This window comes from Sycon ciliatum, chromosome 1 (assembly GCF_964019385.1).
Source record: "Sycon ciliatum chromosome 1, ocSycCili1.1, whole genome shotgun sequence".
NCBI classification, from domain to species: Eukaryota; Metazoa; Porifera; class Calcarea; order Leucosolenida; family Sycettidae; genus Sycon; species Sycon ciliatum.
The window spans coordinates 66,904,563-66,918,241 of record NC_088643.1 but is presented as its reverse complement, the minus strand read 5'-3'; the positions used below and the strand labels follow the sequence as shown (position 1 = coordinate 66,918,241).

General features: G+C 52.0%; 1 protein-coding gene across 1 annotated transcript; it reads left to right on the top strand.

The window, feature by feature from the left end:
- Positions 1-1,756: 1,756 nt before the first annotated feature.
- Positions 1,757-7,951, top strand: LOC135806472 (uncharacterized). The gene has a single exon (XM_065320664.1). The coding sequence runs from the start codon at positions 1,757-1,759 to the stop codon at positions 7,949-7,951; it is 6,195 nt and encodes a 2,064-aa protein (XP_065176736.1).
- Positions 7,952-13,679: the final 5,728 nt, after the last annotated feature.

Below are 13,679 nucleotides of genomic sequence, written 5' to 3'. Positions count from 1 at the left end.
CTCTTGGCGCATCAGACCATGCCGTCCTGCTGGCTGAGTTTTCCTCCTCAAAGTCTTTCCCCACAGCAGCCAGCACCTGTCGTAGCCCACCATCTACACAAAATACAATGTCCTGAGTGCCACGGATAACATGTGGAATGCCATGAATGTTTTTCTCGCAGATGTACCCTGGTCTCAGGTCCTTGCCTCCCACTGCATCGACACGGCTGTCTCCGCATTCACTGACATCCTTAAAGGTGCCTTGGACCTATACATAGGAAGATCCTCACCTCCTCGTCGGAAATCACGCCACAAACCCTGCCCCTGGATGACTGCATCACTGAAAGTAGCTATTAAAGTCAAGAGTGATCTCTACAGCATCTACCGGAAATACCCATCCCCTACAAATTTCAACAAATACAAACACCAACGTAACTATGTAAAATGCCTTTCCAGATCCTGCCAGCGCTGCTACATCCGCAACCTCCGTGCCACGGTATCTCCCACAAACCCTCGCCTCCCATCCCTCCCTGTGCTCATTCGTCAACTGCGAAATCCTACCAGCGCCCGGGTCATACCTTCGAAGATGGTGGGTCCCAATGGTTGAACAAGCACCTCTCCGGCATCCATTGGTAACTTATTGAACCGCCACTTCGTCAGTGCTGGCTTACAGGTTGACCCCGATGCTCCTATTCCCACTATTTCCTCCCTACCTCCACCAGCAACTACATTGCACTCCCTGATCATCACCTCATCGACTGTTCACAAGTATATTGCAAGACTGCCTCTGAACAAATCCCCCGGAGCTGATAGGATCAGCAATGAGATCCTCAGGAAACTGAGCTACTCAATTGCCCGCTCACTCTCTATTCTTTTTAACCTTTCCCTCTCCCCCGGCACATTCCCGTCACGATGGAAGTCAGCCACTGTCATTCCAGTGTACAAAAATAAAGGCGACAAGAGCAACCCGTCTAATTACCGACCAATCTCCCTCCTGTCCTGCGTCTCCAAACTGCTAGAGAGAATAGTGTACGACCGCTTGTACAACCATATCTCCCCTCTTCTTCACCCCGCACAATCTGGCTTCCGTCGTAAGGACAACACATCCCTGCAATTGTCCCGCATAATCCAAGACCTCTGCTCCCTAAAAGACCAGCGGCAGGTCTCCTGCATCTGTTTCTTCGATCTCTCCAAGGCCTTCGACACCGTGTGGCACAAGGGCCTTGTTGCCCCCGTAGGCGACGTTGGCGACAAGCAACACCCGTCGTATGCAACTTACTTTGTATCCACTGCTACACTTTCTGTAGTCTGGGCTTCATGTATGACTAACACTGCTATTGATGTATTGACTTTCAGTCGGCTCCAGTTACAACTGCCGGTACACATGATACATGAACTGTCTGACCCCTTTCATGCATTCGTATGCAGCTGTCACCTAACACCGGCACCGCTTTTGTCATCGACTTGTACTAGTATGTATCATTTGCCGCTACGCTAGGATCGGGATTGTAGTCCGTGATCCGTAGGCGTAGAGGGGGCTTGTTTTCCTTGGTGTGTTTAGAGTTTTACTTTTAGGTTCCTGCTTCGGTGGTGCAGGTGGCTAGTTTGGTCATTCTTGTTTAGTATGAGTTAGCTGTTTGGCATGAGAATGAAAGAGTAATAATACAGTCTTCTAATAATAAAGTAACGACGTTACGCTTGTGGAATGGTGAATCAAGACGAGAGGTAAAAACATTGGTCCTTCGAGCCGGATTCGAACCAGCCGGACGGAAAGATAATGGACGTCGACAAGCGGCACAGTGAACAGGTCAGGCGATCTCAACGTGAGACCAAAGGCCGGAAAGTGAAGCCGACGTGTTGCAGCAGGAGCGACAATATCAGTAACGTTGTCGCAGGCAGCGTCGCGGAGGAAACCGAAAGTATCTCCTCCTCGACACTTAGCCGATTCTCGAGTGTTTCTCGACGCTCTTCGAGCAGTGCTGCTGAAGCCAGGAAGCGGAAAGCGGAGCTGGTGGCAGCGCAGCGTGTGGCTGCACTTGAAGAGGAGGCGAGAAGCCATAGGCTGGAAAGCGAGAAGAGACTCTCCAATCTCCAGCTCGCCGCGGACCTGGCGGCGATTCAGGCCGACGAGGAGGTCGACAACGGAGGCACAGCAGCACCCGTGCTCGACTACGGCCACAGCGAGAGGGCAATGGACATGCAGGAGTCACACTACTTCGTGAGGGACGGTGAAGAACCAGTATCTGCTCAAGACGCAGAACAGCACCCACAGCACGAGGAGGTCGAAGTGACTCAAAGTGTCATGCCAGCCCAGGGGTGCACGGACAGTGACCCACATGACGCGGCTACCCCAGCAGTAATTCCAGCCACCAGCCTTGTGCAGCCTCTGTGTGCTGCGGAGATAAGGATCCAGGAGTTGGAGGGGCAGCTGAAGTTATGCCGACAGAACACTGGCTCCATTGAGCGAGCCTATGACGACAAGCTCACTGTGGAGCTTGAAGAACAAAGACGACTGAAAGACGAACTCCAGCTACAGCAACAGACGATTGCAACCCTGAAGCAGCGGATCTTCCAGGAAGACGCGAGGCATGCTGACCAGGTGCAGGTGATCAAGTCCCTGGAGGGAGATCTTGCCAAGGCCGAAGCAAGCAACGACCGTCTCCAAAGTGACTTGGTAGCCAGAGACCATCACATCAGCCAGCTCACCAGCTCGTCATGCGACCTGGAGGACCAAGTGCAGAATCTAGAGTACGAGCTGGAGGAGACCAGAGCTCAACTAGCAGTTATGCAGGTGGACATGGCACCTTCCAACCGGGAAAGGCGCGAGCTGCAGACCAAAGCGCAAAGTGAGCCACATGGTGCGGCCGGTGCCGACACCCCCACATGCGATCTACCTTCGTCCAGGAGCGCGGGAGCAGGGTGCCGTGACGATGGACGCCCGAAACGACCAGCAAGTACTGATGGTCCTGCTAGCCTGCAGACGCAGGCCACATCAGGTGACAGCATACAGACAGCTGTTGCATCAGCAGTGTCACAGCTGGCCCAGGTATTGTCGGATAAGCTGACGCCACCGAGGGCGACCACTCCAGCCCACCAGAACACCTCGGACAAGGACCTGCGGAGAATGATGGCTAGACAATCAGCCACAAAAGACCTGCCGGCCTTCAACGGTGATCCGACAGCATGGCCGATGTTCAACCGGACGTTTACGGCCTCCACTGCAGAGTGTGGTTTCTCCAACCAGGAGAACATGACCCGTCTGCAGAGAACCTTGAAGGGAAAGGCTTTGGACAGTGTGAAGTCAATGCTCGTCGTACCGGACAACATTGATCGAGTGATGCACACTCTCCAGATGCGGTTCGGCCAGCCGGACCATGTGGTCCAGTCCATGATTGCCCAGGTCAAGACCATGCCTAAGTTGCGAGACGACGACTTTGAGCAGCTTATTGACTTGGCGAACTCGGTTAGCAACTTGGTGTCGACCATGGAGCTCCTCAAGAGCACAGGCCACTTAGCTAACCCGCAGCTCCGCCAGGAGATCGTGCAGAAACTACCGAGCAGCTTGACCCGTCAATGGGGAGAGCACGTAGCAGAGTGCAAAGATCCAGTGACGATGAAAACACTGGCAGAGTGGCTCGCAAAGAGAGCAGATGCGCTCTGTTGTGTTCGGAGACTCGACACGACGGCAGCAAAGTGTGTGTCAACAGGCAGCAATATGAAGCCGCCACCGACTGCTCGACAGAGCGGCCAGCGGCAGACTGCCTTCGTGGCCAGCGAGAGAAAGTGCGACTTCTGCGGACGGGCAGGCCACAAGGTGGCTGAGTGCCGAGAATTCGCACGCAAGACGAGCAACGAGCGCTGGAGATGGGTCAAGACAGAACGACGATGCTTCACCTGCCTTGGCCAGGGCCACCGCACTAGAGAGTGCCCTGACAGTACGCCCTGTAAGAAGGATGGCTGTGACCGGCTTCACCATCCGATGCTGCATCCACCAAAGAGGAAGGACGATGTCGAACGCACGAACCTAGCTAGCGCCCAGCAGCAAAGCAGAGTCGTTCTGAGGACAGTGCCGGTAGCAATCCGCGGACCGAAAGGTGTGGTGAACACGGCAGCACTACTGGATGAAGCATCAACGGTCACCCTGCTGGATTCAGACATCGCAAAGCAGGTGGGCGCAGAAGGGCCATGTAGGCCATTGACGCTAGCATGGACGAACGATATGTGCCAGCAAGATCCTGACTCCAGGGAGGTCACAATCACCGTGAGCGGTCAGGACGGCGACCTCCAGCTGTCGGCCCGGACTGTGCGTGAGCTGCACCTACCAGCCCAGCATGTCGACATCAACCATCAGCGACAGCGTTGGCAACACGTGAGCAGCGCAGACATCCCGCTCAGCGCGACACAGAAGCCGCGCTTGCTGATTGGCCAAGACAACTGCCATGTTATCTTGCCCAGGGAGACGATCGAGGGCCCACCCAACGCACCCACACTGAGCCGGTGCAAGCTGGGGTGGTCGATACACGGCCAACTCGGTGGCGCTGATCAGGTACTGCATGCCCGACTTGACACAGCGGAAGAAGGCAGTGCTGAGGACACGGATATCGGTCTCCACCAGCAGGTGAAGCACTACTTCACCACAGAATCGTTTGGTGTACAAGTCCGCAGCGAGAAAATACGCTCGCGGCAGGAAGCGAAGGCGGAAAGGATCCTGGAATCCACCACGAGACGTATCGGGGAACGATGGGAGACCGGCTTGCTGTGGAGAGACGCTGACGTAAGCCTACCGGAGAGTAAAACGTCAGCAACGCGCCGCCTCCTGTCCATTGAACGCAAGATGGACAGGAACCCTGCATTCTCTGAAGCGTACTGCGCCAAGATTGCACAGTATATTGACGACGGATACGCCACCAAGCTCACACCCTCCCAGCTCCAGATGCCTTCTCAGAGAGCGTGGTACCTGCCACATTTTGGAGTGACAAACCCCAACAAGCCAGGCAAGCTGCGCCTAGTATTTGATGCAGCTGCGCCAAGCCACGGGGTCAGCCTCAACGATGCCCTGCTGCCAGGCCCTGACTATCTCAACCCTCTCACCAGTGTGCTGTTCAAGTTCAGACAACACCGCGTGGGGTTCGGAGGGGATATCCGACAGATGTTTCACCAAGTGCACATCCGACCTGACGATCAGCCTGCACAGCGGTTCCTTTGGCGAGGCAGTGACAGAGACCGTGAACCTGATGTCTACCAGATGAGAGCCATGACATTCGGCGCTGTATGTTCGCCAGCATCAGCCCAGTATGTAATGCGAAGAAATGCAGACGAATTCCGGCACAGCGCGCCAGATGCAGTTACTGCAATCCATGACAAGCACTACATGGACGACTACTTCGACTCGACGCCGACGGCAGAAGAAGCAGCCCAACGGATCAAGGAAGTGAGTCAAATCCAGGAAGCCGGAGGCTTCTCCATCAGAGGCTGGGTCAGCAACTCACCTGATGCTCTTGCTGCCGTACCCCCAGATATATGCTCACCATCGGTAGTCACTATTAGCAGCGACAACGAGACTGTAGTGGAGAAGACACTCGGTCTGAAGTGGTTGCCACGGGAAGACGCGTTCGGCTTTAGTCTGAGCCGTAGACTGGAGCAAAGCAGCACGCCAGAAGTGACAAAACGTGAAGTCCTACGCAAGCTGATGTCTGTGTTCGACCCCCTTGGTTTCTTCACCTACTACACCACGTCGGCTCGCATTCTGCTACAAGACATTTGGCGCACAGGCGTCGGATGGGACGAGCCACTGCCAGGATCTCTCGTCCAAAGATGGACGGACTGGTGGACGGGAGTGCACAACCTCGGAAGCAGGTCAATTCCGCGTTGCTACTGCACGGCTATTGCGGACAGAAAGGACCTGGAGCTTCACGTGTTCGGAGACGCCAGTGAGTCAGCATTCGCCGCAGCAGCCTACTTCAGGCTATCGCTACCTGACGACAGCACCAGAGTCGCATTCGTGTTTGGCAAGTCCCGAGTTGCACCACTGAAACCCGTATCCATACCGCGGCTGGAGCTGCAAGCTGCACTGATGGCCAGCAGAATGGCCGACACCGTCCGGAAAGAGCATGATCTACCTATCGACCGCATCGTGCTCTGGAGTGACTCTATGACTGTCCTACGATGGATCCGAGCAGACGCCCGTCGATTCAAGCCATTCGTAGCACATCGTATCGGAGAGATTGAGGAGCTCACTGATGTATCGCAATGGCGGTGGGTCCCGACACACAGCAACCCAGCAGATGCAGCAACCAGAGCCCCATCCGAGATATCAGCAGCGCAGCACATCTGGACGAATGGCCCTGAGTTTCTGACCAAGCCAGAGTCTGAGTGGCCAGTAGAGAATCCTGGGCAAGACACTACCACTAGCGACGACCATGCCGAGATGAAGGCAGAGTTTACTGCGGTAGTCACCAAAGAAGCGCAGCTAGCCCTGCCAGATATCAGCCGCTTCTCATCCTGGATTCGGCTGATGAGAACGACAGCATGGATCGTCAGATACGTCAACAACCTGCGTGCGAAAGCGTCAAGCAAGCCCACAGTCACTTGCTCTGAGTTGCTGCCATTGGAGTACCAGCAGGCCCAGAAGCTGTGGTGGAAGAAAGCACAGCAAGACAGCTTCCGGGAGGAAATTGGCAACCTTCAGAAGCACAGCAATGTGAGCAGCAGCAGCAAACTTCGAGACCTCTCACCTGTGCTAGATAGCGACGGTGTGGTGAGAATGCATGGCCGAATTCGAAGTGCACCACCCGGAAGTCCACTGACGCCCGAGCCTGTCATCCTGGACCCGTCGCACCCATTCACACAGATGCTCCTTCAGCAGTACCATGTCTGGCATGGACACCATGGTCAGGACAGTGTGGCAAACGACGTCCGCCAGACGTATTGGGTCTTGAAACTACGCACAGCCGTCCGCCGTACCTGGACTGTATGCCAGCAGTGTAAAAATGAACGTGCGCAGCCAACACCACCTCAGATGGGACAGATTCCCGACGCACGCGTTGCCACGTTCATCCGCCCGTTCACACATTGCGGCATGGACTATTTCGGGCCACTGACAGTCACTATCGGACGACGTCACGAGAAGCGGTACGGCGTGATATTCACCTGCCTTACGACCCGAGCTGTACACCTGGAGCTGTCACACGACTTGACAACAGACTGTACCATCATGGCAATTCGCCGGTTGATCAGTCGCAGAGGATGCCCTGGAGTGATCTACTCGGACAACGGCACCAACCTACGAGGTGCAGCAAGAGAACTCAAGGAATCATTGGACCAGCTGGACCAGACACGCCTCACAGCTGAGCTCACACCGAGAGGAATCAAGTGGGAGTTCAATCCTCCGGCAGCCCCGCACATGGGGGGAGCGTGGGAGCGACTAGTGAGGTCCGTGAAAACCGCCTTGAGAGCCGTGCTCAAGGAACGTGCTCCGCGTGAGGATACACTCATCACGCTTCTTACAGAGGTTGAGGCGATACTCAACAGCCGCCCGCTCACACATGTGTCCTCTGACCCAACTGACGACAACAGCCTGACGCCGAACCACTTCCTCCTAGGGACGCCATCAGCAGCACCAGTGCCCGGAGTATTCAGTGGTGATGACCTACATCTGCGCCGGCAGTGGCGCATCGTGCAAGTGCTAGCAGACCATTTCTGGCGCCGCTGGATTAAGGAATACTTGCCAACGCTAGCCCGGCGAACCAAATGGCACGGAAGAACAGAGAAGAAGGTGGAAGTAGGTGATGTGGTGGTCATCGCCGACGACAACGCAGTGAGGAACACATGGCCGAAGGGGATAGTGACGGCGACCTATCCCGGCAGAGACGGCCTGGTGCGGGTAGCAGATGTCAAGACCCAGACTGGTGTGTTCCGCCGGCCAGTAGCCAAGCTCTGCGTGCTAGACGTCCGTTGTGTTAGTGACGGATAAATCGTCACTGGGGAGAGGATGTTGCCCCCGTAGGCGACGTTGGCGACAAGCAACACCCGTCGTATGCAACTTACTTTGTATCCACTGCTACACTTTCTGTAGTCTGGGCTTCATGTATGACTAACACTGCTATTGATGTATTGACTTTCAGTCGGCTCCAGTTACAACTGCCGGTACACATGATACATGAACTGTCTGACCCCTTTCATGCATTCGTATGCAGCTGTCACCTAACACCGGCACCGCTTTTGTCATCGACTTGTACTAGTATGTATCATTTGCCGCTACGCTAGGATCGGGATTGTAGTCCGTGATCCGTAGGCGTAGAGGGGGCTTGTTTTCCTTGGTGTGTTTAGAGTTTTAGGTTCCTGCTTCGGTGGTGCAGGTGGCTAGTTTGGTCATTCTTGTTTAGTATGAGTTAGCTGTTTGGCATGAGAATGAAAGAGTAATAATACAGTCTTCTAATAATAAAGTAACGACGTTACGCTTGTGGAATGGTGAATCAAGACGAGAGGTAAAAACAGGCCTGATCGCCAAACTTCGTGCCCATGGTGTCTCCGGCTCCCTACTCGCCTGGATAACTAGCTACCTCTTGGACCGAAATCAGTGCGCCACAGTAAATGGAACCTTATCTGACCCCGAGTCTGTGACATCCGGAATGCCCCAGGGCTCCATTTTAGGTCCCCTGCTCTTCCTCACATACGTTAATGACCTCCCCTATGCAATTCCCAATATTTCTTTGTTTGCAGATGATACCACTGTCCTTGCTTCCTCCCCGTCTCACGCCACCCTGTACCCCAAAGTTCAGGCCTGTATCAACGACATTGTTCACTGGATGAGCACTTGGTACCTTGAGCCAAATGTGACCAAAACCGAGCTCCTCCTTTTTCCCCCTCCCACAGATCCAGTGCCTATCTTCCACTTTCCCGATGATCCCGGTCACCCTATCTCTGTAGCGCCCCACCATAAACACCTTGGCATTGTCATAGATTCCGCCCTCGCCTGGTCTCACCATGCTGATCATGATTGTGTCGTCCAAAGTATGCCGATCTGTCGGCATAATGTCAAGTCACTTGTCCCAGTTGCCCCAAAATTGCCGGATTAATTTTTATAAATCATACATTCTTCCCCTCTTCACGTACGGCTTCCCTGCCTGGTCCACCATTAACAAAACCCACATAGGTAAATTAGAAGTTCTCCATCGCCGTATACTGCGCATCATATTTCGTAATGATCGTTATATCTCAAATCTAGACTTGTATGCTGCTGCATCCACTACCACTCTGCAACACTACTTTGATGCTTCCAAGTGCACCCTGGCACATTCAATTTTTCTTGACCAGTACCCTGCTCATTTACAGTCCCTTAATTGGTTCAATTCAGGTGGCACCACCCGAAGCTGCGTTCGTCTCCCCCTAGCTAGGTCTACCCTATTCGTAAATTTTCCTTTCTTTTCCTCCTACTCCACATGGCTCCAACTGCCTCCCAGTGTTAGACAAGCTCCAGATATGCCCAAATTCCGTACCCTCGTCAGACAGCACTTCAGTATCTCCCAGTAAACAAAGTCACAGTCCCCACTTCCGCTGTATAGCTCGCTGAGCATCCCATTGCTTTGTAAGTTGCTAATCCCTTCCCACTTTGTGTACGTGCTCTTCATTTTCTTTTTTCTCTTCTTCCGTGGTTGGTCTCACCCTCTCCTCAATTCAATTGGCTGTCTTGACATGCCACGAGGTGCAGAAATAAATGAATAAATAAATAAATATCCGCGATTGTCCAATACGAATACATATACATGTAAGCCAGATATTAATAATAATAATAATAATAAAACAGGTCGCGTAATGAAGCAGCATAACGATAGATGTGCAAAGTCATGATGCCTGGTCCGCTTCTGTCCTGGGTTCACTACCCCGTGCGTTGCAGCCGCGAGCAAAACCAGCTCAGGCTGAGAGTTCCCTCCATGATTGCTTGTCCAAAGCGCGCATTCTGAGCCCACTCAGATCAGTCATGGTCTTCAGTGGCATGTCTCTGGCAGCTGTGCTTGCCTTGACTGCCGTGGCCAGGTTCGATTTCGGGCGTCCACGCACACCGGTGACATCTCGACGGAAGTAGTTGTCCATTGCCTGCTGTGGCGGGGCATCTGAGGGCATCCTCAGAACATGACCCAACATCCGGAAACGGCGGACAGCAACGGTGTGCGAAAGTGGCTGTGTGTGTGCTCTGCCAGATATTGGTGAGGTAGAAAGTTCCAACTAACTGTTACTTGGAAGGTTCCAAGTACTGTAATGGAACAGTCAATACGTGTGTGTGTGTGTGGGGGGGGGGGGGGTAACATGGGAGAGGGAAAGGTGAACGCACTCACTGACTCAGGACGAAAACAAGCTAAACGTCACCATGGTTACAGCGAAGGAAGAGTGTCAGGAATGACACGAGCCAAGATTATGAGGAAACATGAAGGGCCACGGTACCAGGTACATGTACATGGACGGCCACGGCTCACTTCCAGAATGGGAAGCAACAACCTCCCAACTAACTAACTAACTAACTTGGAGGGCTCATATTAAATTTTATCGGTAGGCATTATGCGGATAATGCCGGAAGAAAATTGGCAGAATTCGGTACTTTTTCTGGTAAGTTTCATGCATGTTTGGTATGTGGATAAAGAAATGGAGCAGAATTCGAGGAATTGCCCGCCATAAGGTTTGTATGGTTCTGCCAATTTCACTGCTTTTCGAGCAGAATCTGCCACCTTTTCGAGCATTATCCGCCAATGCCTATTTATCGGATATACTGATGAGCAACAAGGAAGGGGAGTTAGGGGACGTTACGCGAACCCGAAGTGAGACAGACCGGACGGCACTGTCTCTCCGTAATGCTGCATTGTATATGTTACACTACATTTATATTATGCAGAGTAGTACCTGACCGATCGTCAACAGTACGTCCAGATTGGCCCAAGCAAAAGTGCTGCCTACGCAAGTAGCTGTGGTGTTCCGCAGGGATCAGTGCTGGGTCCATGCTCTTCGTTGTGTATGTTCGAGATAATATCTCATGTGTTGAGGTCATACGGTGTTACCCCAACACAATTTGCAGATGACATCTCATTACGAGCCAGTGCCGAGACACCGGCGTTGCTCAGCGACTGTCCGGTGCAGTACACCACCTGTCTGACTGGCTACGACAGCGTGGCTTAATTCTGAATGAAACGAAAACACAAATCCTACCAATCCCTCCTCACAGAGCACCACCCTTTGCCCTACGTGTGATATGCAATAGTTAAGATCTGCCGGTGGTACCATCGGCCAAGTATCTAGGCTTACATTTTGACACGTCAATGTGCTGGCAGACAATGGTTCAACGTGTTCCTATCAGGGTTTCTGCTAAAATAGCTGTCTTAGTCCGCCATGCTGCATCTTTACCCATCTCATGTCGTATCTGCTACTTCAAATGCTTTGTGCTGCCTGAGTTTCTGTATGCATCCTTATCAGCTTATGCCCCATATCTATCTGTTCACCAGGAGCTCCGTCTGGAAAGGCTCTTCAAGCGCGCACTGCGTGCTGTATGTAAAGTGCCCCCATGGACCCCCACTGTTACCAGTTACGCTGCTTGAGCGTGTGCATGTCTCTCCCTTGCGCGCTACCATTCAACTTAAGGTAGCAGTACTGGAATATGCCATTCGCAAATACACACAACTAAAATCGGGTATTACTTCGGTGTCTGTGAATCTTTTCCCACAAAATTTTGAGCACAGATTCATGATTCACGCCACCACCTAATAAAAGTACTACCTTGAACTTATTTACTTCGCATCGTCCCAAAAGTTCACTGCACTGGAGAGTAAAAAAATGCCGTCATCTCAGATTTTTGGTACATGCTAGCAGCAACACAATATCAGCTGAAGTGTTAAAAATGCATCATAAGCGACAGTCTACAATAGTAGCAGATGCTGAATAGAACAGATTGGAGATAGGGCACAAATAGCACCACCCAGTCAACATCATCTGTGAAGACGCCCGTCACCGTCGAAAAAGATTATTACTACTGAGGCAGCTAACATCCGCCAAACAAAAAACTATGGCTTTATAAATATATTCAGCATCTGGGAAATTTTTCACTGATCAATCTACATATAAGGTTTATTGGGCTGTGATGAGCCAGTCTGGAGATATAGTGTACCAAAGTTTGGTCGGAAGGCCAAAAAACACTAACTTTTGGCACTCTGAAAACCCTCCAGCAATGTATGTGACTACCTCTGCTTGCTGTATCGTGTCAGCAAATCCCTTTCGAATGGCTCTTCTTCTCTTCCTGGCTGACTTTTGCTCCTCACTGGACCTTCTCCTCCTGTGATACTGCTTCTCTTCATCCAACTTGAGAAGACCAGAGCTGGCAAGTGAAACTTAGAGCAGCTCATCATTTCCAGCACAGCCGAAAACATTTCCATTGTTCGTACTCGGCATTAGAAATCTTTCTTGCTTGCCATCTGTTCTTCCAAGTTTCACATCCACTGCAGTGTTTTGATAGCACCTCCGCGTCCAGAACCTTTTCTGTCTCATAGGACACAACAGTTGGCATACCAAACATTGATGAGAATCCGCGCTTCATCCACGTTCCATCGGTGCTAACTGCAACATGCTCCGGGTGGGAATGCTGTTCTGTTGTTCGCCGAACAAGAAGACGCTGTGCAGCACTCTTCATGCTGTCCCTAGCATCAGTTTCCACAGCAGTGTGTAGTGCATCGCTGTGCCCAGAATTGCTAACAGGAGGCGGCATATCCAATATCCCACAGATACTGTTCAGACCTTCTCGTCCACTACCGATAAGGCGCATGGCAAGCACACTGCGGCGGCGGTTTATATCGTACAATTTAGCAAGTGGGTGTCTTTCTGCCAGGGCTACACTGGTTGATGAGCAGCACGATTCGCACTGCAAACTAATTGTTGAGGCGAGGCCATGACGAAAATTATCTTTGATAGTCAGGTTGCCCTCTTGATAATTACTACATACACACGCTGACGTCACCAATTGCTGTAAGCTCTCCATGTGAACAATTCGAATTCCTGATGGAATATCATCGCAATCCTCTTCAGACTAATCTCCATCGTTATCACACGAGGCATCACTGGATAAAAAATCAGCTGGAAGATCAGAGTCATCTTCTACGCCCTCACCAGCTCCATCAGCCTGCGACTCGTGTTCGCTTTCACTCCCCTCAATTGGCTCAAATACTTCAGGATTTGAGACGAGCTTGGACGTAACTCTAGGAAATTTGCTTTTCCTTGGCCTGCTGAGCGACCTTCGTTTGTGTTCATCACCCGTCTCCTGACCAAGTAGCGCCAGCACAAAACTCTAGCGCAGAGCTCCAACGTCGCTGACAAACGCTCGTCGCATTGGCAAACAGTTTGAGAACAAAGAATTTTTTTATCATTTTTGAAAATACAATTGCGTGGGTTGAGTGCAGGCCAGCCAGGCCAGCTAGCTTGGGCCAGGCAGGCGCTGCATGTGGCGATCGCGACACTCAGCCCAGCTCTAGTCTAAACTGGTTTTAGCTGGACAGATAGTGTGAATCAGGCCGAGATTGGCAAGGATGCGCTGATATTGTACAGAAACCCTCTCGAAATAGATTGACATCGATCAGCTGATCAGTGCAATTTTGAAATTTTGACGGGTATTTTCAGTTTTTGAAGGGCCATATCTCTGCTTTGGCTGGTTCGAATGCCAAAAAAATTCA

Excerpts from the sequence above, each read along its gene's own strand:
- LOC135806472 (XM_065320664.1), top strand. The coding sequence starts at position 1,757 with ATGGACGTCGACAAGCGGCACAGTGAACAGGTCAGGCGATCTCAACGT.